The sequence below is a fragment of the Myxine glutinosa genome, chromosome 8 (genome assembly GCF_964187855.1).
Source record: "Myxine glutinosa chromosome 8, kmMyxGlut1.1, whole genome shotgun sequence".
Lineage (NCBI taxonomy): Eukaryota > Metazoa > Chordata > Myxini > Myxiniformes > Myxinidae > Myxine > Myxine glutinosa.
The window spans coordinates 103,770,832-103,794,869 of record NC_136268.1 but is presented as its reverse complement, the minus strand read 5'-3'; the positions used below and the strand labels follow the sequence as shown (position 1 = coordinate 103,794,869).

Sequence of the window (24,038 nt, the reverse complement as noted above, 5' to 3'; positions counted from 1 at the left end):
AAACCATTTCATGTAAATAGAGGGGGGGGGTTCTACCGTACTCGCAAGCCGTTCGCTTTGGCTTTGCGAATGGACCAAACCATTTCATGTAAATAGAGGGGGGGGGGGGGGGGGGTTCTGTGGTCGTTACTGCCACGTGGTTTCAAAGTTTTTTTTTGTTGTTGTTGTTTGCACGCATGTTTTTTTGCACCCACGTACGGGCACGCCCTAGTATCTTTAAGTGGCAAAAGGCACAAGTTTCATCAAATTTGATCAGTATTTGTGACTTTTAGAGCTTGGACGTCATCCAAACTGATGTTTATGGGTCAAGTCATGTCATAGGTCATGACGAGGTCATTTTTCGGACATTGTCAAAACCAGAAATATCTGTGTTGAGGTTTGTTACATACTGTCTACACACCAAGTTTCAGCCTTCTAGCTACATTAGGAAGTACCAGATTGACAAAAATAGATTTTTCAATATGGCCGCCCTGCCACGCCCATTTTTGGGCGTGCAACGCCCAAATGCAATCCCAAATTAGTTTATGTCTTAAAGATGCTGCATAACAAGTTTCATCAAATTTAATCAATATTTGTGACTGTGACGAGCGTAGACGTCGAATTGTTTACAGACGACAGACAGACAGACAGACGGACGACGGACACTGGGTGTCGACAAAAACTCAGCTGGACATAGTCCAGTTGAGTTAACAAGTACAAGTAGGCCTTTAAGCACAAGTTTGGGTAGGAATCCCAGGACAGCCACACCAATCACCAGCAGCCCAGTTTGGTTCAGTCGGAAGGGGTTTGCCCCGCCCACGAACTGAACCACTGACCAGTAGTTGGAACAGAGGGGAGGGTCTAAATCCGTCATGATGGAGAGTTGGGGCAAACCTTATAAAAGTGGGCGTGCAGTGGAGGGGGGACGAGAGACAAGCCTGGTACCTCACCACAAGGACCTGCGTGGGAGTGCTGTGGGAGCTTTCCCTTTGATTAACATCCCTCCAGCACTGTGCTCTGCTATGACCTGCCCTCCAGCTATGCTAATCTCTCTCTTCTCGGACCGGACTTAACTGCAGCAAAGCCTTCGTCGGTGCCTGCTCGTGTCCTCCAAGTCCTGCAGTATCCTGTCAGTCATCGCCGGGTTTTCGCCGGGTCTTGTCACTCTATCTGTTGTCTATCTCATGTGGAATGATTGGGTCCGCTAAGGCATAAGCTATTTAAGGAATCTTCCAAACCATCGTTGTTTCGTGGGCACATTAAACAGTGGTGGGTAAGGGGTTTTATTGTGTCATCATTATTGTTTTGCTTCTTGTATTCCTGTCCCCTGTGCACCATAATTTGTTATTAAATATACCTGGTCTCAGGGTGAATTTGGACAGTCATCTTACTATAATTCACCAAATGTCCGTCTGTCTGTCCATTCGAAGGTACCGCAAAAACGGCTGAACCGATCGCAACGATATTTTGGGTGGGTAATCCTTGGACCCCCTGGAGTAAAATAAGCTATATAATTTTTCCAAGTTTTCCAATTTTCTAGTTTTTCCAAACACGATGGAATAATATTTATCGATATGAACAGTGATGTGGCTTTTGTTGAAATTATATGTATCAGGAGAGAGCAGATTGACTCCTGACGAACTCTTCCTATAGAAACGTGCGGCTCTGAAGTAACATGGCAGCGTGTGCAAAGCGACTGAGAAAGACGTGTGGCGGCCGCTTCCGTTTTGCAGAATTCAATCTTTTTTCAAAATGGGCGCCATGGTCTATTTAGATTTTGATGATTTGCATGTCATATGATTCAACGGATGTTTATATGAATCGTTTAAAATAAAAAAAGCCTTCAATTTCTGATATTTTGCCTTTTCATTTGGGCTCCCCAATTGAAGCCCTGCCCATAGGGCAGGTACCGTTGCTAGTGATCATAATTCCAATTTGGCAAAGTCCATTGAAGGACTAATTAGTTACGTTTGAACAGTTCTCTACATAAGAATGTGCCATGCTCCTCACCGGCTACCCTCAGTCGTTAATTAGAGATCAGGCAAGTGGCACCGAATTAGCACAACAAATCGGCTGACTTGGAGATCTCACGACGATGGTATTGTGGCATTTGACACCGGATCCAGCTCTGTGTCATCGACTCTGTCGGCCGTTGCGGCCATTGTTGATGTGGCCTGCCGAGATTCGCATCAGGAACCTGGGACGAACCGTGCGTCTACAACATTATGATCGGTGAATCTCTAACATAATATTCCAGAATTGGTTGGGAATTTGATGTAATTCCTCAGAGTTCTTTCTTTAAAGTGAAGAAACGGACGAAGCTTTATCATGTTATATGTCTGCTTGTTATATAGTATGAACATGACAGTGTGAATTTCCAAAACTACTGCCATGGTACAAAGGTTTTGTGTCAATCACAGAATGTATGAGGGGATCAAGTTGAATTGGAGGGACCATCAATATTGTTATAACATGGTGATATTGGCATTCCGTACTTTCCGCACAGTGCTGCGAGGAGCCTGCTGACTCGGGATAGACCCACGATTGAGCTCGTAGTCCGAACTTTTAACCTCCGAAGACAAAACGAAAAGGCCACAAGGCCTGAAATCCAAATGGGTTTCAAGGGGGGTTTAGTCTTAAAGTGCAAGTAAAGTGATAATATATATTGGGCCTTATTATATAATATATCCTGAAGTTATGTTTTAATGAAATGAAATCTTTGAAATATTATTTTAACTATGAGAAAAACACGTTTTCCTGGAAATTTCCCGAATGAATTTCAAAAGTGGGCGGGGCGCATCTGTGACGTCATGAAAAGACAATAGGCTTATCGAGGTCAACAACTATGGCATCAGCGAGTGCAGAAATACTTGTGGAATTTGAGGATTTGAGTGGGAGTGAGAGCGAGTTTGTGCTGGGATTTTCGGAGGATGAGGGAAGTTCTTGCGATGGATTTGTCAGAGAAGAGATTGAGGAATTTAATGTGGATTTTGCTGGGATTAAACCCTATATGTTCGAGCCAGAGCGCGACGCTAATCAGGCTAATGGCGGACCGCAAAACACAAATGTCGAGGAAGAAGCATCCAGAATGGGAAACAGTGACTGGTGAGTTCTTAACTAAATATAAATGTACATACTTTCATGAATGACAAGTATTTTAAGTATCGCCGCTTATGGACATAACATAATGTGTCGGTGAGTGTTGTGGCGGACACAAAAGCCCACTGGCGTGGTGACATCATTCCGCGCACCAAGTGGGCGGTGGCCACGCCCGAGGGGTAGGCGTGGCCTCATGATATACACCGGGCGCGCAGCCCGGAGCGCGCGAGTGTTACAGTGAGCTCCTGAAATAAAGACGCTTATAAGTTACCGCTTGTCCGCTTCCTCCTTGCTCGCAAGCAGCGCGCGTAACGCCGCGCTTTACTGGTGACCCCCTTGACGTTGGATCTGCCGGAGCGATCCTTCCACACGCGACGCCATTGCCATGGCCAACTTCATCAAACTTCCCGAATTTTGGGAGGCTCAGGCCGAAGTCTGGTTCGTCCAGGCCGAAGCCCAATTTCAGCTTCGGCGCCTCACCGGCGATGACACGTGCTATTGCCACGTCGTCGCCTCCCTCGGGCCCGGCACGGCCGCTCGAGTTGTGTCCGTCCTTCGCCACCCACCGGACGGCCACAAGTACGAGGCACTCAAGCGGCTACTCCAAGCCACGTTCGGCCTCACGGACGACGCACGGGCCGACCGCCTCCTGGATCTCCCCGAGCTCGGTGACACGCGCCCGTCGGTCCGAATGGACCATATGCTGTCACTGTTGGGCGACGAAGCCCCCGGTTCTCTATTCCGGGCGCTTTTCCATCGCCAACTTCCAGCGCAGGTTCGCCTCGCGTTGGCCGGGACCGGGCTAACGGAACCCCGAGCATTGGCAGACGAGGCGGACAAGTACTTCGCCGCTTCGGACACGCGGGCGAGAGTCGGCGTGGCCGTCACGGCCCTCGTGGCTGATGCTGCTGATGCTGCTGCTGATGCTGCTGATCCACAGCATCAGCTTATACAGCATACGCAGCATGCTGATACGCACCTCGTGACCGCCGCCACGCCCCGCCCACCGCCGCGGCGAAAACCGCCACCGCGGGGAAACCCGCCAACTCCACCGGCCTGGCGGAGCCAGCCGTGCTCCTCCAGCTCCACCACCTGGTGCTGGTTCCACGCCAAGTTCGGCCACGAAGCTCGGCAGTGTCATCCGCCATGCTCCTTCAACAGGTCGGGAAACGCCCGGGCCGGCGCTCAATAGTGGCGATGAGCGCCGGCCGTTCGAGCAGCCTGCTGTTCATATAACGGACACCTTCCCCGGGCGCCGTTACCTGTGCGACACAGGAGCGCAGGTGAGTGTCGTTCCCGCCGGCACGTCAGACAAGCACGCCGCGGGTGGGGGCCCCGCGCTGCTTGCCGCGAACGGGACGCCCATCCGTACGTACGGAAAACGCTGCCTCTCTCTGCGGTTCGGAGGGCAGGTTTTCCGATGGACGTTCGTCACCGCCGACGTGCCCATGGCACTGCTTGGCGCGGACTTCCTGTGCGCTAATGGGCTCCTGGTCGACATCAAGCGCAGACGTCTTGTCCAGGCCGAGACGTTCAGCTCGCTCGCTTGTGCGTTGCCCAGCTCAACGAGCGGCTTGCCAAGCGGCTTGCCGAACGGTTCGGTTCCGGCCACATTGGTCTGTACGCTTCCGGCAGCGGACGCATTCACCCACCTCCTCGCCGGCTTCCCGGCCCTCACGCGGCCCACCTTCTCGGCGGGGGCCGTCAAGCACGGGGTGGCCCATCACATCCCCACCGTCGGGCCACCGGTCTACGCCCGGGCACGCCGCCTCGAGCCGACGAAGCTGGCGGTGGCAAAAGCGGGGTTCGCTACCCTGGAGCGACTCGGCATCGTTCGGCGCTCAGAGAGCGCTTGGGCGTCGCCGCTGCACATCGTGCCGAAGCCCGGCGGGGGATGGCGACCGTGCGGGGACTATCGCCGTCTCAATGACGCCACGACTCCCGACCGCTACCCCGTCCCCCACATTCAGGACTTTTCCGCCCGTTTGGCGGGCATGTCCTTCTTCTCGAAGGTGGACCTCATACGCGGCTACCATCAGGTCCCCGTCAGGCCGGAGGACGTCCCGAAGACGGCGGTCATCACGCCATTCGGACTCTTCGAGTTCCTGCGCATGCCCTTCGGTCTGAAGAATGTGGCTCAGGCATTCCAGCGACTGATGGACAGCGTCCTGCGTGACTTGGATTTTGTCTACGTCTACCTGGACGATATCCTCGTCGCCAGCGCGTCCCGCGAAGAGCACCTACGCCACCTCCGCACGCTCTTCGAACGCCTGGGCCAGCATGGCCTGATTGTGAACCCCGCAAAGTGCCGGTTCGGCGCCACCATAATCGATTTTCTGGGGCACCGTGTCACCAGGCACGGAGCCGTCCCCCTGCCGGCCAAGGTGGAGGCGGTGAAGGGGTTTCCGCGCCCCCGCACGATCAGAGGGCTGCAGGAGTTCCTGGGCATGGTGAACTTTTACCATCGGTTCCTGCCCCGTATCGCCCAGCTCCTGCGCCCCCTGCACGAAGCTCTCCGAGGTAAGCCGGGCAAAGGCGACGTTACCTGGATCGCAGATGGACACGGCGTTCACGGGCGCGAAGCTCGCCTTGGCTAACGCCACCATGCTCGCGCACCCGGCGCCCGATGCACCGATCGCCCTCACCACCGATGCCTCGGACTACGCGGTGGGCGCGGTGCACGAGCAATGGGTGCGTGGAGCTTGGCAACCGCTGGCGTTCTTTAGCCGGCAGCTTCGCCCGCCCGAACGCCGTTACAGTACCTTCGACCGCGAGTTGCTCGGGCTTCACTTGGCGGTCAGGCACTTCCGCCATCTGCTCGAGGGCCGTGCGTTCACTGCCTTCGTCGACCACAAGCCGCTGATCTTCGCGATGGGCAAGGTCACCGAGCCGTGGTCGGCCCGGCAGCAGCGTCACCTCTCGGCCGTGTCGGAGTACACGACGGACATCCAGCACGTCGCGGGGAAGGACAACCCGGTGGCGGATTGCCTTTCCCAGGCCGTCGCCCACGCAGTCCACCTCGGCATCGACTATGCCCGGATGGCAGCGGACCAGGCCGCTGACCCCGACGTCCAGGCCTTGCGGACCGCCGTCACGGGCCTCCGCGTCACCGAGGTGGCGTTCGACGGCGCGGGCGCGGCCCTCTTGTGCGACGTCTCCCTCGGGTGTCCTCGCCCCATCGTGCCCGCGGGCTGGCAGCGCCAGGTGTTTGACGCCATCCACGGCCTGTCCCACCCGGGCGCGAGGGCCTCCCAAAGGCTGATCGCCGACAAGTTCGTCTGGCATGGCCTCCGGAAGGCCGTCCGTGGCTGGGCCAGGACGTGCCTCGCGTGCCAGCGCGCCAAGGTGCACCGGCACACCCAGGCCCCGTTGGCCCCGTTCACGGTGCCGGAACGCCGGTTTGACCACGTCCACGTGGACCTGGTGGGACCTCTGCCCCCCTCGCGGGGTTTCACCTATGTCCTCACCATGGTGGACCGCACCACCCGGTGGCCGGAGGCCGTGCCCTTGGCGTCGACAATGGCGGCCGATGTCGCGCAGGCTTTCATCGCCACCTGGGTCGCCCGGTTCGGCGCCCCCTCAGACATCTCGTCCGACCGCGGCCCCCAGTTCACCTCGGAGCTCTGGGGGGCGGTCGCGCAGGGGCTCGGGGTCCGGCTGCACCGAACCACGGCCTACCACCCCCAGGCTAACGGCCTGTGTGAGCGATTTCACCGCTCATTGAAGGCCGCGCTCCGGGCCACCCTCCGCGACGGCGGCTGGGTCGACAGGCTCCCCTGGGTCCTGCTGGGCCTCCGGACGGCGCCCAAGGAGGACCTGCGCGCATCCGCGGCGGAGTTGGTCTTCGGGCAACCGCTGCGGGTGCCGGGCGAGTTCCTCCCCGACTCCACGGCACCATGGTCCGCGGCACAGCAGCGCTCCGCTCTGCAAGAGACCGCCCAGAGGTTCGCTCCGGTGCCAACGGCATGCCACGGGCACCCACCGACGCACGTCGCCCCGGAGCTTCGCACGGCGGAGTACGTCTTCGTCCGCCACGATGCCCACCGGACACCACTGCGGCCCCCGTACGACGGGCCTTTCCGCGTGCTGGAGACCGGGGCGAAGCACTTCACCCTGGACATCGGCGGTACTCCTGACCGCGTTTCGGTAGACCGCCTCAAGCCGGCCCACCTCGACGTGGACCATCGACCGCCAGTGGCCCGACCCCCACGTCAGGGCCGTCCCCCTGCGGGCGGACCCCCGGCACCGCCCAGCCCCGCCGCCACGCCGCCCCCCGGTCCTGCACCCATCCCAGGGGCAGCCAGGGGCATCCCACCTGGCATCCCTGCACCCCGGACGCCGCCGATCGCCAGGGGGCACTTCGGCCGGGTCATTCGTCTGCCCCGCAAACTGGCCCTCCAGGTGCGCGGGAATTCTGGGGGGGGGGGGGGGGGGGGGGCGCGTGTGGCGGACACAAAAGCCCACTGGCGTGGTGACATCATTCCGCGCACCAGGTGGGCGGTGGCCACGCCCGAGGGGTAGGCGTGGCCTCATGATATACACCGGGCGCGCAGCCCGGAGCGCGCGAGTGTTACAGTGAGCTCCTGAAATAAAGACGCTTATAAGTTACCGCTTGTCCGCTTCCTCCTTGCTCGCAAGCAGCGTGCGTAACGCCGCGCTTTAGTGTCATGTTTTGTTGCAGGTGTACATGTGGTCACTGCGAAGCAATGGCCACAGTCAGGGAATCGACGTGTTGTCACGAGATTGGACAGACAGCACGTCGAATTCAGGGAATGATGGATGTGAACTGCATAACACAACACCCGGGATTTCAGGCCGTGTGCTTGAACGAATTTGTCCTTGAGACTGCGTGGAATGGCTATGTGTACAGCTGACGCTTTTGTGGGAACAGTGCAAGAGAGGCAGCGCTATGTTGCCTATCGCCAGATGGTGCGGTGGCTGTGGGGCAAGCTTGGCCGCCACAACAGAGTCGTCTTTCCTGCATGCACAGTGACGAAGATCAGGGAGGAATTTTCTGAACCAGGTCAATCTCAATACAAGGGATTTTTGAGTGATGACCCCATGTAAATTGTAATAAACTATATTTGATTCAGTGGAACCATTGTTCTTTACAAATAAGGTTTAAAACAAACAATGGAGGCAATATGTGTATTTTTGATCATCCATCTAATTCAAAGGTGAATATAAACATAGTAAACAGGTGCCCCATATAAAAAGTAAACATGCTCTCAGAAAACATAGTAAAATTAGCTATGATGAGCTTTGGAATAAGAACACACAAACTATTTATAACGTATAACAAATTAGTGACCATATACAATGTGACCTAAGACAAGTAAATCGTGAAACATTCATAATTAATAACAAAACAGACTAATCACAAACTCAGATGTACAAGTAGCTACTTGAAACGTGAAAATTGACCAGCAACTGCGTCGGCTTTGATGGGTCTGCTGTACTGGCTGCAGAGTGGGGGTGGACGGTGAGACGACTTGTTGGCACGTCGCACGTCATCACTCGTGATGATGGCAATCAACTCTGTGAAGAGCTCGTCAACGTAATCTGTAATTAAACACACATCACACAAAAAGTTAACACAATAAATGCCTCGTGGTAGCACGTTGAATATCCCTGTTCAAATTCCAGTATCCATGTGTTAGTGTTCTTCTAAGCCCCACTAAAGTTCGTCGTCAATCTATGTGAGTAATGACTAATTAGCACGAATATTGTACTCATCAAAAACTCGCTAATTGACACCCACCAAATGAACAAGAGTCCATAATCTTGCGCACTGTGTAGTTGCCTTGTTTAGATTTTGGATAGGCCATGGTGAACATATCCTCCCCTGTTTTGTTTTTTGCTTGGGTTCGTTGCACATTTTCGTTGAAGTGCAGCGCTGCCAGAGATAGTCTGAAATTTAAGCAAATAGATTAGTAACTACAACCACATGTGCAAAATAAATATTGAAACCTGGAAGTATATCCCATTTACAGACATGTACACAATTCCAGTGCATTTATTGTCTTGCTTATACTCAACTAACCTGCTCTTCATGGCCTCGTACCCAAAGTGAAACATTTTTGGGGCGAAATGGTTGACCACGCTGTGGTAGCCTTCAATGCTGGACGTCTGACCCAACGGTGACATCTTTCTGGCATTGTTTCTCAGATAGGTGCTTGATAAAATATCCGAGAGTTGCTCGAAGTCAGTGCAACCTGCAAGCACAGCGTTACATATACACTACAACACGAATATCACACAGCTTCACATGCACACGTCAAAAAGAAGAACTATTGTTGATGTAAGCAAATTATTACTGCTGAGAACAATCAACCTACCTGGTTCGAACCATTCTTTGCTTCCTGTGACTGGAGAGTGCAAGCAAGATGGGAATAAGTCACTGTGGCCGGAGTGTATGTTCACCAAGTGATTTGCAACTGATTGCCACTTTGCAAGAGCGAGGTCACCATCCCCACCACTGCTTACAACGCTCCAGTACAAGTGGTTGATCAGACTTCTAGTCCACTGCGTCACTCGACCAAATCCTTTCTTCTTCCCCAGTGACAAGAGTTTCTTCTTCCACTTTGTCCTTGGCGTGTATTGTGGGCACAGCGTCAGGCCGCAGTTTAGCGTTGCTAGACAAAGCAATACACAACACAACCCCGTGTAATTACCTGTATAATGTATTTCAATGGAAGGGATATCCGACAAAAATGGAGCTTGATCATCATCAATCATTGACTGATTCAGAGATTGGCATTATTATATCAAAGATAATTGTCATATTCAGACTATTGTCACTGTACAACAAATAACTAAATACACACTCACCTATTACCAAATCCCAGGGACACTTGCACAGGATTAACATCGAACATTTCCTGGGTAAAGTGTCGCGAACAGAGCACTGCAAAAGTAGATATTTTCGTCCATTTTGCTCTTTTGGTTTAAACAAAAATAGTCCATAACCTCGCTATTTGTGGTTTTTTTGGCCACATATGTAGGCTTACGCCCTCTTTGTAGCTGGCAGAACAGCCGTACGTCACACACTTCCGTACCATTGTCAATTGAAACACGCAATAAGTAAAAATAATCAGGTAAACATCACACGGCAAATCAACGCAATAGCTTTGTGATGGCGATAAATCATCTGTTCGCAGGCGAAGTCTTTTCGTGACGTCACATTCCGGAAAATTCCGAACGCTTCCGGTTTATTGCATATGAAGATATGTGTTGAAAAATGGCAAAAATATGCTAATTATGTTAACTATAATCACTAAATATTGTGTATTGCCAAATAAATGTTAAAAATGAACATAATTCTCCCTAATAAGGCCCAATATACATTGTCACTTGCACTTTAAGGGGCCGAGTGGGCTAAAATTTGAGTAAAATTTTTTAAAAATTTTTTTCATGTCAAAATACTCTGATGTATGTTCTTTCAGAAACATCTGTGCTCTCATGAATATTCATAAACTTGTTATAACTCAAAAACGAATCATCAGAATTTCTTCAAATTTGGTCAGAATGTCAGGTTTGAGGTGTTGAGTGGATTAATGATGGCTTTTAGAGATACCCCGACTTAAAAAAATTTATGAAGTAAAATGTCACCTTTTTCTGTTTCTACAAAAAATAATCAGTGTGCAGCTGAAATAATCTGATTTGAAGAAAAGCCATCATTCAAATATTAGGACATCCCTATAATATGTAAAACTGAGGAAAAAAGTAGATTGCCTGAGTTAGTTGTATGGGGTTACAATTTTGCTGACAAAATGCAAAAATGTAAATTTTCAATTGTGTTGAGGAAAATAAATGTAATTTCCTTATTTGAAGGTGTATTGTCTCATTCTTCAATTTTTGTATTCTCCAGATTGTCAGCTTTCCAGTGATATATGGTTTGTAGGGGGTAGCTTGTCTGTGAGTGTGGATATGTGCATTTGTTTGATGGCGTGTAAAACCCTGCATTTTATCCCACTTGGCCCCTTAAATCAAGAGATGCAGATCTTTGTGATGATAAAATGCAAGGTGCAATTCACTATACGATGATGAATAATGATTGTGCTGATAATAAGTACGATTTATATTTGTGGTGATTTTTCCAGCGCTGTCCAATGGACACGTGATTGTCCTGTGGAGCAAGACTGGCCGGAGCTGGGACATGATATGCGATTGCAAGCAAGTTCAGCAAGAACTCGACCTGGCTGGTGTGCAGGTAAGCATTGAACAACTCCACGTGTTACAGTAATAGTACTATTACTTCGACTATTACAATGGCCCAATCAATCCCAAGTTCTTGTGGGGTCGGCCGGGGGGAGCTTTTGGGCTCAGGTCTTTCACGAAAAGGCTGGTTTGGCCTAACGTTCGACAAAGTAGGTTGGAGCAGGAATTTGGAATTTGTTTAGGGTGCTGGAGATTACTTTTTGGGAAAGACACCATGGAATCTTTAATGTCCACCAGATAATTCAAGCAGATGGATCGCCCAGTTTGTCCATCCAATTTGGGACCGTGCACCCTTCCTTCACCACTCACTTGTACAAGGTGATTGTGACTTTAAAATACAGATGAGAAAGCCTATGGAAGAGCAGTGCAACAAGAGGATCAACATATAAAATGGAGCAAGGAAGAAACCGGAGAACCATAACGTACGGATGCACCACGAGCATGGGATTGGGGAGTGGAGAGGGTTTTTTAAATAGAAAAGGCTGCAAGGCCACCAACCTGAAGTAGACCATCAGACTCCTCGGCCTTTTGTCTCAACATGCCAATGACATGGAGGACCATGGACCGATGTAATTGCTCTGATATTTCTGTTGGTTTTGTGAGCAGGTACCCCTGGGTGATATCAACGTGGCTCTCTCGGAAACGATACAAGATCCACAGTTACGCCGTCTCGTTGTGCTCTTATCCGAGTCCTGCAGCCTGCTGATTCTGCTGGTCAGATTGACACATCCGCACTCACCTTCTGAACTTCACAGCTATACAAACACCTTACAAAAAGTAGATCATTCACATTGTCAATGGTGCTGTGCTAGGAGACCCTTCCGTTCCCATAAACCTTGACTTCAATATCTCATCTGTCTCACTTACCCCGATCATCCTCTCCCACAACCATTCAAACCCTGATACAGCTGTTCTTCGTCACTGGGTGGTGTGACATCTCTGCCACAATCTGGCACTTTTCTCCAAACCTTGACGCTTTGAGTGCTGCCTTCCTTGGATTACCTCTTGCTTTAGGCCTGACACTTTCATTCGCCGCCATTAGCCACTTTCACAGCAAAAAGGTATTAAGTGCTTCTCTTCCAGCTTTCAACATCATTATCCCATCTGAAGTATGTATATCTCTCTTTCTTTGAATAACTTTGGGCTGTAACAGCAAGTTTTGATGGAATTCCTTCTGGTTCTTGGCTTTTGAAAACACTTTCCAATAGTTTACATGTCCAGATGAAGCGCATCGGTCTTTATTACTTTCTGGTATGAACTTCCTTCCTGCAGCTCAACCTGAGCATTGACCTGCGTCTCGCTGTATCCAATGAGGTCCTCCTCCGGCACCACCTCCTGCTCGGTGTGTTGCATTCATTCTCCCATTGCCGCAGTCAATTGCTGGTATCCTAAAATGAGCGAAGTATGGAAAGAAAGAAGGGATAAAGAGGCAGGACTTAAGGTAGAGTGGAATGGTTATTTATGTATTTATATATGTGTATGTGCATCATTTAAAATCGATTCATTTTCCTCTTCAGAGGGAATGGTTTCAGTGGATGTAGGCCTTGAAGGGGTCATGTTGAAGTGTCTCTGGTAGCGGCAGATTCTATATTGTTTCTATCTTGACCGCATGGCCGCTGGCATTTGTGCGCTTCGACCCAGGGCCTTGTGAGCAGGTCTTGGAAAGTGCCGTGCAGACACTGCAGATGAGGGGTGATGGGTTAGCTAAGGTAAGGTGATACATGGCAATCTAACCTACTCAAAACACACAAACTATACTACACTTATTAAAGTCTAGCTATTGATCCCCTTCCACATAACAATACATATATATATATATATACTATTATTAATTATTATTGTCATAGCCATCATAGAGCTTGGAGTGTCAGCGAAAACTTTAGTAAGTAATAATTTACATTGTCTCACTCATTACAGTCACATGAAAAAGTAAGTACACCCATGTAAAGTTTTGACTTTTTCAACATATTTCAACATACAGCTATTTGATCTTCATTTCAACAATATTGACAGATAAAGGTGATATAATATAACAAATATCATGAAACATTTACATTTTGTAGTCCATTGTATAATTTAAATAAACATAAATGCAAATTTCGCATGTGGAAAAAGTAAGTACACCCTTGGCTCTAATAGGTGGTATTGCCCCCTTTGGCAGAAACAACCTCAAGAAGGTGTTTCTTATAACTGTCTACCAGTCTCTGACATCGACTGGGAGAATTTTTTGCCCACTCCTCCATGCAGCATTCTTTCAGCTGTGCGATGTTTGAGGGGTTTCTTGCATGCACAGCTCGTTTCAAATCTTCCCACAACATATCGATGGGATTTAGATCCGGGCTTTGACTTGGCCATTCCAGAACCCTCCATTTCTTTCTTTTCAGCCATTCCTTGTTGGATTTACTGGTATGTTTAGGGTCATTGTCATGTTGCAAGGTCCACCTTCGGTTGAGCTTCAACTTTCCGACAGATGGCCTCACATTATCCTCAAGCACCCTCTGGTACAATGAAGAATTCATAGTGGATTCTATGATTGTGAGCTGCCCAGGCCCTGATGCAGCAAAGCTGCCCCAAACCATAATATTTCCACCACCATGCTTTACAGTTGGTATCAAGTTCTTGTGGTCAAATGCTGTCTTTGGTTTTCGCCAAACATGTCTTCTGGTACGGTGGCCAAATAGCTCTACCTTTGACTCATCTGTCCAGAGCACATTGTTCCAGAAGTGCTGGTCTTTGCCTAGATCTTTGCCTTTTTTTTCTTCTTTTTTTTTAGTATACTGAATCGAGGCTCGTGAAAGAGCTTACATTCATTTCCCAAACAAATTCATTCATTGAATTCATTGGGAAACTTTAGTCTTGCCCTGATGTTCTTTCTGGACAGCAAAGGTTTCCTCCTGGCACACCTCCCATGTAGATCAAATTTGTGCAGCCGCTTTCTAATGGTAGACTCGTGCACTTTGACATCAACAGTGGCATGAGCTACCTGTAGGTCCCATGATGACATTCTGGGGGTTCTTAGAGACTTCTTTGAGCATCTTGCGGTCTGCTCTCGGGCTGAACTTGCTGGGGCGGCCTGGCCTGAACAAGTTGGCAGTTGTTTGGAATCTTCTCCACTTGTAGATGATCTTCCGTGCAGTCGAATGATTGATTTCAAATTGTTTGGAGATCTTTTTAGATCCCTTCCCAGACTCGTAGGCATCTATAACCTTCTTTCTGAAGGCCTCAGAGAGCTCTTTTGATCTAGGCATGGTGACGCCGCACACTTCAACAACAAAGAGCAAACCAAACTAAATGTCTGAGGTTTAAATAAGACAGGTTCCTCCAAGATCCTCTCTAACGATGTTCTAATCATTTTCACCTGAGCTGGTGCACCTGATTTTAATTTTAGGTATTTGAAGTAGTGATAAATGTAGGGGTGTACTTACTTTTTCCACATGCGAAATTTGCATTTGTTTATTTCATTTATACAATGGACTACAAAATGTAAATGTTTCATGATATTTGTTCTATTATATCACCTTTATCTATCAATATTGTTGAAATGAAGATCAAATAGCTGTATGTTGAAATATGTTGAAAAAGTCAAAACTTTACATGGGGTGTACTTACTTTTTCACGTGACTGTATGAAGAAAAGGATCTTCACCAAACAGAGAGCTTATACAGAGCTCATGACAACTACAAACTGTTTGAAACATGTGTTTTTGATTATCTATAATGAGCTTCTTCCTCCTCCACCTTTGCAGATCATGTGTTCCTCTCAGGATCACGTGACTATTACTGTGAATTCGGAGACCGTACCTCTGTTGTCCTCTCAACAGCTTATCAAAGAGATGCCACTACGCACTGCTCAGTTCGTCCCCCAGGGTACGCCACAGGTAATGCAAAAAGACAAGATGCATTTCCTTCAATGCACTGCTTGATTATGCACTGCATAGTATATGTTGGTGATTAGTCTGTCGGTTTGTAATCTTGTATTCTCACAGTCATTGTAGCTCTGTGTGCAAATGTAAATGCACATTGTCTTTTTATTGAGATAAATCAAGAGGTCCCTGTCTGCTTGGCTTTTATGTTACTCTGTTGCATTGCAGTTGGCATGATGCAAAACGGTTGGATTTGTGGATGCATGGTGGGATTTGTGGGTGCATAGTTGGATTTGTGGATGCATGGTGGGATTTGTGGATGCATGGTGGACTTTGTGGATTCATTTTGGATCTGTGGATGCATTTTGGATCTGTGGATGCATGGTTGGCTTTGTGGATGCATTTTGGATCTGTGGATGCATGGTTGGCTTTGTGGATGCATTTTGGATCTGTGGATGCATGGTCGGATTTGTGGATGCATTTTGGATCTGTGGATGCATGGTTGGCTTTGTGGATGCATGTTCAATCTGTGGATGCATGGTGGGATTTGTGGAGGCGTGTTGGATCTGTGGATGCATGGTGGGATTTATGGATGCATTTTGGATCTGTGGATGCATGGTTGGCTTTGTGGATGCATTTTGGATCTGTGGATGCATGGTTGGCTTTGTGGATGCATTTTAGATCTGTGGATGCATGGTGGGATTTGTGGATGCATTTTGGATCTGTGGATGCATGGTTGGCTTTGTGGATGCATGTTCAATCTGTGGATGCATGGTGGGATTTGTGGAGGCGTGTTGGATCTGTGGATGAAAGAACCACCTTTAGAGGCCATTTTTCCCTGCAGGGCAGGTGTTGTGAAAATCAACCAAGTCCACAACTTGACCATATGTTGGTTTAATCTCAATCAGATCTTTACATCATCCTGTAAAATACATCATGCAATATATATGTCAGGATCTAGGCATCATATGAGAAAGATTGAATATATCAGTCAATGCAAGCAAGCCTAGAATATAAGTGGGTACGTACCATTCAATTCTACATGTCATTGTATAATGTCGCAGGAGTGGCCTCGAGTCGCGGACGTCCGAGGTCTTATAGACGCCGCTCAGCGGTTTACGTGAGCATCTCACCTGGGTTCAACTTTGGTACATTTTCACCACATTCTCCCCGCTGTTCGAACTATACTGCCGCTAGGCAGGAAGCGAGCGCGCGTCAGCATTAATGGATTGAGGAAGTCATCATATTATTATTGGGGTGTCAAAGAAATATTTCCCTATTGATTCTTGTCTTTGTGCAATTGTTTTATATTTCGCACTCTGTCAAAGCGTCTTTAGGGCTTCCTGGAAAGCGCTATATAAGTAAATCCATTATTATTATTACAGGTCAGTCGGTCCATCCGTAGCGGTCAGGGTGGCGGATTACCCTGCCAGCACAGGTTCGGAAACTACCGGGTACGACATCCCCAAGCCCGGTGTCCCCTGCTTCGGAGTAGCCGCTGGAGGCAGGTGTCGGAGGGGCACTTCAGTGCCTTCACTGCTTCAGGCAGGGGTGTATCAGGCGAAGGGAGGGACGGCAGATGTTCCCTAGGCGCACTCATAGCCTGGTTAGCAATCATGTCCGATACCGGCAGACGATGAGCCCGTGGGTCACAATAGTCTAGTCTTACAGCGGGGTCGTCGGCACAGTAGCTAGATAGGATAAGTTGTACCTTGTCGAAGAGCGAATGTCCATTCGTCGCAATGCAACACATTACAGGAAGGTGTGTCGATGTGGAAGATGTGTAAATCAGTAAGCCTCTTTACAGTAAGCTGTAACAGTAAGTAAGATTACATGACAGGAGGCCATTACAGTAAGTCCATTACAGTAAGTCTGTACCTGCCTAGGCTCCCAAGGGTACATGGTCGATCCATGTTAGGTCCATGTCATGGAATTGCCGAGGGAGAGAATCGATGAGAGCCATAACGAGAGTTACTCGATACCGGCAGTGGCCCCTTTTAAATCACGAGACTCGAGCGCCCTCTGACGGCAGCTCATACGCATTACAAACTCTTGCTTCGGCACGTGAAACTACCGTTGGCAGCGATCCTTCTCACGAGACTCGAGCGCCCTCCGAAGGCTGCCTGAACGACCGGCATGGCTGAATACGACGACGCACAAAACGACCGAAACGCGCCTCCCCAGCGAAGCGCGCCGAACCTCCGCGGTGCATACGGCAATACCGTCCTGCAGTACAGCGCTCGGAGGATCGGAGAAGATCGGCTATACCGGCTGCCGAGAGAACGTCCCGGATGGACGACAAAACGACCGAAACGCGCCTCTCCAGCGAAGCGCGCAGAACCTCCGCGATGCATACGGCAATCCCGTCCTGCAGTACAGCGCTCGGAGGATCGGAGAAGATCGGCTATACCGGCTACCGAGAGAACGTCCCGGATGGATTGTCCATCCATGGCCCGTCCTATTGACATACCGAGAGGATGTCCCGGATGGATGGATTGTCCCATTGACAAACCGAGAGAATGTCCCGGATGGATTGTCCATCCATGGACTCAAAGCGAATTGAATTGTCCCATTGACAAACCGAGAGAATGTCCCGGATGGATTGTCCATCCATGGACTCAGCGAGAGAACGTCCCGGATGGATTGTCCATCATCTCACCCCCACACTCATCCATCCCCCCCCCGTTTTTTAGTTTTGAGATAGCAGCCGCGCGCTGCGTACCGAAGTCGAGCGACCTTCACAGTCTGGGTCAGAGGGAAACGCAAACAGGCAGCGATCGGGCGAGGCGTCTCGCAGTCTCGAAATGTGTCGTGGAGGCGTGCCAAGAGCTCTGTCCTAGAAGCAACAAGCCCAGAGTCAAGGGCGGACAGGCGGGACGGTGCCCGCATGGCTTGCTCAGGAGACAAGGGAGTCGGGCGCAATGCGAATTGATCCCCAATCCCCAATTGATACCCTTTCCTATCCTGGTTTTTTAAAAAGTGCAACCAATGCAGTTCAAAATTACACAGCCACACACAGCTGCTGCACAGTGGTACAGACAATGGATTTTTAAAACACGATTGCGGGAACATTTTAATGAGAACAACAACGTTTCTTTCCTAGAACTTGCAATTTCTCCTGTGGTGAAAGAATTGGGAGGGTAGCTATAGATTGCTCACTTAAATGCAATTAGTTCAGTGGGAATGGATTGTACCTCGATGTTGGCTAGTCGCCCTCGAAGGCCGCCACGTTATGGCATGCACTTTTGGGCTGGGGCGGTCAGGTTGAGTATTTCTGCTATCTGTAGAGGTACCTAGGTAGACGAACGCAGGTAGACGTACTCTGATGACGCAAGCGCGGGACGCAGTTATTGGCGCTGTAGGGCAAACGTGTGATTAGTCGATGACGTCATCAATTGGTTCGGGCGCGTGCGGGCGGGTTTGATGGCGAGTTCCAGCTGAGCGGTATCCCCAGACGGAGTAAAGTAGTACACCAAAATCTATAGTCTAGCGTCCATTGGGCACCAGCATTCGAGCGGGCTCGAGATTGGTGTACGGAATACGAACCCGGCCGACGAGTGAATTGTATTATCTAGGGCGCACTGCGTTCGAGGGAAAACCGAAAGTCGAGCTCGGCCCGTTGAACCAGTCCGGCACGCCGAGTCGAGTGGGCAAGCACGCCTGGCAGCGATAAACTGCACGTCCTGAAGTAGCGTCTCGTTTGATAGCTTTCAGGCCAAAGGATCGAATACATATCACGTCCTGAAGTAGCGTCTCGTTTGATAGCCTTCGGACCGTGTTAATCATATCACGTCCTGAAGTAGCATCTCGTTTGATAGCTTTCGGGCCGTGTTTTGTCCGGAGTTTTAGACATAGTTAGTCATATAGAATACATATGCTATGGTTTATGATCATCTAGCTTAATGCCCGAGTGCTGTGAAGGTCTATGAAGGTCCCGTTCGACGTCCTTAGAAACTCATCCGTGCTGCGGCGAGTCCTCGAATGGTGCCAAGCGAGCCTCTTGCCAAGCGAGCTTCATGCATTGAGGCGATTCCAGGCAGCGGAGTTCGCCGGCCTCGTTGAGTAGCCACGCGTAGGTGGGATTCCGACCAGCAGCAATCGGGACCGCCGGCCTCGCAGGGTATGGCCTGCGAGGGGAATCGCATACGATTCGCGTGTAGGAGGTGATTCCGACGAGCCGCGATCAGAATCGCCGGCCCCACAGAGTAGTGCCCGCGATGGGCGCAGTGCGCGATCAGCGCGTAGGAGGTGGTTCCACCGAGCAGCGATTGGTCGGGTTGTGCCCGCGACGGGCGCAGCGCGCGATTCGCGCGTAGGAGGTGATTCCACCGAGCAGCGATCGGAATCGCCGGCCTCGCAGAGTGGTGCCTGCGATGGGCGCATCGTGCGGCTTTGCGTAGGAGGTGATTCCACCGAGCAGCGATTGGTCGGGTAGGCCGGCCGTGTGAGGCATGGCAGACATGGGAGTCGTGAACACTCACGTGGGAATCTCATCTCGGGCCGAGGCACGCAAAACTAGGATGATTCTCTCGGACGGAGCCGTTAGCGTTTCGAGCAACCGAGGCTAGACTCGTACCTTAGGCTCCAAGCGGGTCCGTCGTTCCGACGGGGTTTCGGCCGCAGGCCATTGCCCAGTAGCATCGTTCTCCAGGCGTCTTGCCGGAGTCCGTCACGCCTGCTCCGGCGTTCGGGCCTCAGGAGAGCAGTTCGTGCTTTGACGACGCGGTTCCGCAAAATGCTTGCGAGGTCCCAACGCATCCGGTCCCTTCGAGGCAGACCGGCAGCGAGAGTAGTCGGAGCTCCGTGGCTGGAGCTAGCTCGACGGGTCCTCCGCTGGTCATTCTTCTCCGAGGTGGGCCTCGCAGGAGCGTGGAGAATGTCGGGAAACGCTCGTCTGAGATCTGCGTCCATCCGGCCATCGCCAGACTCGTGTCCCGCCATTTCCGCAGATCATTGATTGAGATTAAGTGTTGTGAAAATCAACCAAGTCCACAACTTGACCATATGTAGGTTTAATCTCAATCAGATCTTTACATCATCCTGTAAAATACATCATGCAATATATATGTCAGGATCTAGGCATCATATGAGAAAGATTGAATATATCAGTCAATGCAAGCAAGCCTAGAATATAAGTGGGTATGTACCATTCAATTCTACATGTCATTGTATAATGTTGCAGGAGTGGCCTCGAGTCGCGGACGTCCGAGGTCTTATAGACGCCGCTCAGCGGTTTACGTGAGCATCTCACCTGGGTTCAACTTTGGTACAATTTCACCACAGCAGGGGTTGGCCTTTTTTGGGCACCGTGGTCCCCTTTTTGAAGCAATGTTTTACGGCCGGATGCCCTTCCTGCCACCAACCCTGTTAGTCGACTCTTGCGACACACAGGGAATTACCAGTGAACTGGTACTCAATTTGCCGACCTCGGAAGGATGACAGGCTGAGTCAACCCCCCTGGCGTTAATTCAGCGATCGACCAGGATTCGAACCCGGGATCCTAGGATCCCAAGCTGGCACCCTAATCACTAAGCCAACACCAGGCCATGTGGATGCATGGTAGGATTTGTGGATGCATGTTGGATCTGTAGATGCATGGTTGGCTTTGTAGTTGCATGTTCGATCTGTGGATGCATGTTGGATCTGTAGATGCATGGTTGGCTTTGTGGATGCATGTTGGATCTGTGGATGCATGTTGGATCTGTGGATGCATGTTGGATCTGTGGATGCATGGTTGGCTTTGTGGATGCATGTTGGATCTGTGGCTGCATGTTGGATCTGTGAATGCATGGTTGGCTTTGTGAAGGTGTGTTGGGTCTGTGGATGCTTGCTTGTTGGGTCTGTGGATGCATGTTGGATTTGTGGATGCTTGTTGGATCTGTGGATGCATGGTGGGATTTGTGGATGCATGTTGGATCTGTGGGTGCATGTTGGATCTGTGGATGCATGTTGGATCTGTGGATGCATGGTGGGATTTGTGGATCCATGTTGGATCTGTGGATGCATGGTTTGATTGTGGCTGCATGCATGGACTTGTGACTGTGTGGTTCGATTTGTGGATGCATGGTTGGATTTACGGATGCATGGTTGGCTTTGTGGATGCATGGTTGGATTTGCGGATGCATGTTGGATCTGTGGATGCAGGTTGGATCTGTGGATGCATGATTTGATTTGTGGATGCATGTTGGATTTGTGGATGCATGGTTGGATCTGTGAATGCATGATTGGATTTGTGGATGCATGTTGGATCTGTGAATGCATGGTTGGCTTTGTGGAGGCGTGTTGGGTCTGTGGATGCTTGTTGGGTCTGTGGATGCTTGTTGGATCTGTGGATGCATGGTTGGCTTTGTGGCTGCATGTTGGATCTGTGGATGCATGGTTGGCTTTGTGGATGCATGTTGGATCGGTGGATGCATGTTGGATCTGTGCATGCTTGTTGAGATTTGTGGATGCATGTTGGATCTGTGGATGCATGATTGGATTTGTGAATGCATGGTTGGCTTTGTGAAGGTGTGTTGGGTCTGTGGATGCTTGTTGGATTTGTGGATGCTTGTTGGATCTGAGGATGCATGGTGGGATTTGTGGATGCATGTTGGATCTGTGGGTGCATGTTGGATCTGTGGATGCATGGTTGGCTTTGTGAAGGTGTGTTGGGTCTGTGGATGCTTGTTGGATTTGTGGATGCTTGTTGGATCTGAGGATGCATGGTGGGATTTGTGGATGCATGTTGGATTTGTGGATGCTTGTTGGATCTGTGGATGCATGGTGGGATTTGTGGATCCATGTTGGATCTGTGGATGCATGGTTTGATTGTGGCTGCATGCATGGACTTGTGGCTGTGTGGTTCGATTTGTGGATGCATGGTTGGATTTACGGATGCATGGTTGGCTTTGTGGATGCATAGTTGGATTTGCGGATGCATGTTGGATTTGTGGTTGCATGGTTTGATTGTGGCTGCATGCATGGACTTGTGGCTGTGTGGTTCGATTTGTGGTTGTGTGGTTCGTTTTGTGGGGGTGGAAGCTTTGTTTCTGTTTTTCTTTGTGGCTTTGGTGCTGTTTTTCTTTCTGAAACTTCCACAAAACAACTGAGTCATATCATCTGTGATATATGTGAAATTTCATCACAATCATTGTTTTTAATCCCTTTAATATGATGCACTGCCTTTGCTATGCAAACATACAGGAACAGGCGAAACAGTTGGTATTGCTCTACAGTGGCCTCTACGCCAGACTTCTCGCCCAGGGCTTACTGCAAAGGCCTCCCGCCATGCTGCATGCTCCCTCGGCACCTTGTCTTTGCCAGTTCATCAGTTTGCATCTCCCACACTTACACAGATAAAATAGGCTGAGGAAGGAGATAAATTAAATATTTTGTGAACATTCAGATCTTCCATGACCCTCAAAGTTTTTATTTAAAAAAACAAACAAAAAAAAAACTTCAAGGCTTCAAACAAGTAAAACATCATAATTTAGAATCATTCTGCATCATGCCCCCTCCCCTCCCCCGACCCTTTCTATCCTCATGAACTCCACTCCAATCTCTCCACTCAATCATATGGTAGAAAACATTCTGTGTTTTCTCCCCTCTCCTCTTTTCCTGTTCATCCATTCCCTTCTTGTGTTCAACTGATGCCACACTGTTGGTAAGTTACCATTCTACCCTTTATACAACAACAACAACAACAACAACAACATGCATTTTAAGGCCATTTTCCCTGCTAGAGCGGGGCTTAGCCATGCGGTCCCCATGACAATCTTCTCCATCTTGCCCTATTTTCTGCATCTCTCCTTGTTAACCCCCTTGCCCGCATTTCTTCTTCCACCACCTTTAGCCAAGTCTTTCTCGGTCTTCCCCGTCCTCTACTTCCTTCTACATTCATTTCCATCACTCTTCTCAACCAGTTACTTTCATCCTTCTTCAACACATGACCAAACCATCTCAACCTGTTCCTCTTCACATTCTACCCTTTATATCCGCATTATTCCGTGAGTGCAGATTTTGTAACCAAATACATAAATTAATAAACATACATGCTCAAACTCTGTCAGGACAAGAGAAAATGAATGAGCAAGCCTACAGAAACTAGTTTTCTATTGATCATGGGGTCGTTCTAGCATCTTGACAACTTGTTGATTCATGCCCTTTGGAAGGAAGAACAATACTGCTGGAAGAAGAAGAAAGAAACAAATAAAGAAGAAGAAAGAGAAGTCAGCAGATGGGTAAATGAGTGAATAATTGTTTTGTTTGGGTTTTGGCAACTTGAACAATTCTTACTGATATCTACTTTTATTAAAATATTTGCCTCATGATGAGCTGTTTCCTTTATAAGAATCAAGTAACAATTTATTGATGCCATCTTCAACGATACCACTTCTCCCACCCCTTCACTATCCCATGCCCACGAACGCACACATTATCCCCCCAGAACCACACATTGAGGGTACGTGGCCGAATCGCGCCACGTACCCTCAATATGGAAACCTCTAAAGCGACCGAATGAGCATGAAGAAGACAAGGTAGGAAGAACAGATATTTATTATTATTTACACACAACTAAAGCAGAAAAGAAATGAAATACGATTTACAAGGCAATGGAAGGAGCAGGAGACACAGTGCAATTATTAGCTTACCTATACAGTCTTACTTATAAACCCCAAGACAACATGAAAGACGGACAAACGGGCAGACTCACACGATGGGGAAATTGCAGATGGATTGGCTGGAGGGAGAGGAAGGTCCAGCTCGGACCGAAGCACGGTCGGGCCGGGAGCGGGCAGCCGCCGTTCCTTCACGGCCACGTCGGCACCGCCGTCAAAGCCCAAGCTGCGGTCGTGCAAGCTGCTACGGTTCGAACTGCGGCGGTGGCAAAGCTGCG

General features: G+C 49.6%; 1 protein-coding gene across 1 annotated transcript in view; it reads left to right on the top strand.

Annotated features, from left to right (window-relative positions):
* TMEM268 (transmembrane protein 268) overlaps positions 1-23,472 on the top strand; it is a 54,092-nt gene extending 30,620 nt beyond the window's left edge. The window contains exons 4-10 of the mRNA XM_078783980.1: positions 11,181-11,290; positions 11,905-12,012; positions 12,207-12,359; positions 12,571-12,681; positions 12,915-13,007; positions 15,044-15,175; positions 22,346-23,472. Of these exons, the coding sequence (XP_078640106.1) occupies positions 11,181-11,290; positions 11,905-12,012; positions 12,207-12,359; positions 12,571-12,681; positions 12,915-13,007; positions 15,044-15,175; positions 22,346-22,501 (863 nt within the window). The 3' untranslated portion in view covers positions 22,502-23,472. The remainder of the gene's footprint in view (positions 1-11,180; positions 11,291-11,904; positions 12,013-12,206; positions 12,360-12,570; positions 12,682-12,914; positions 13,008-15,043; positions 15,176-22,345) is intronic.
* Positions 23,473-24,038: the final 566 nt, after the last annotated feature.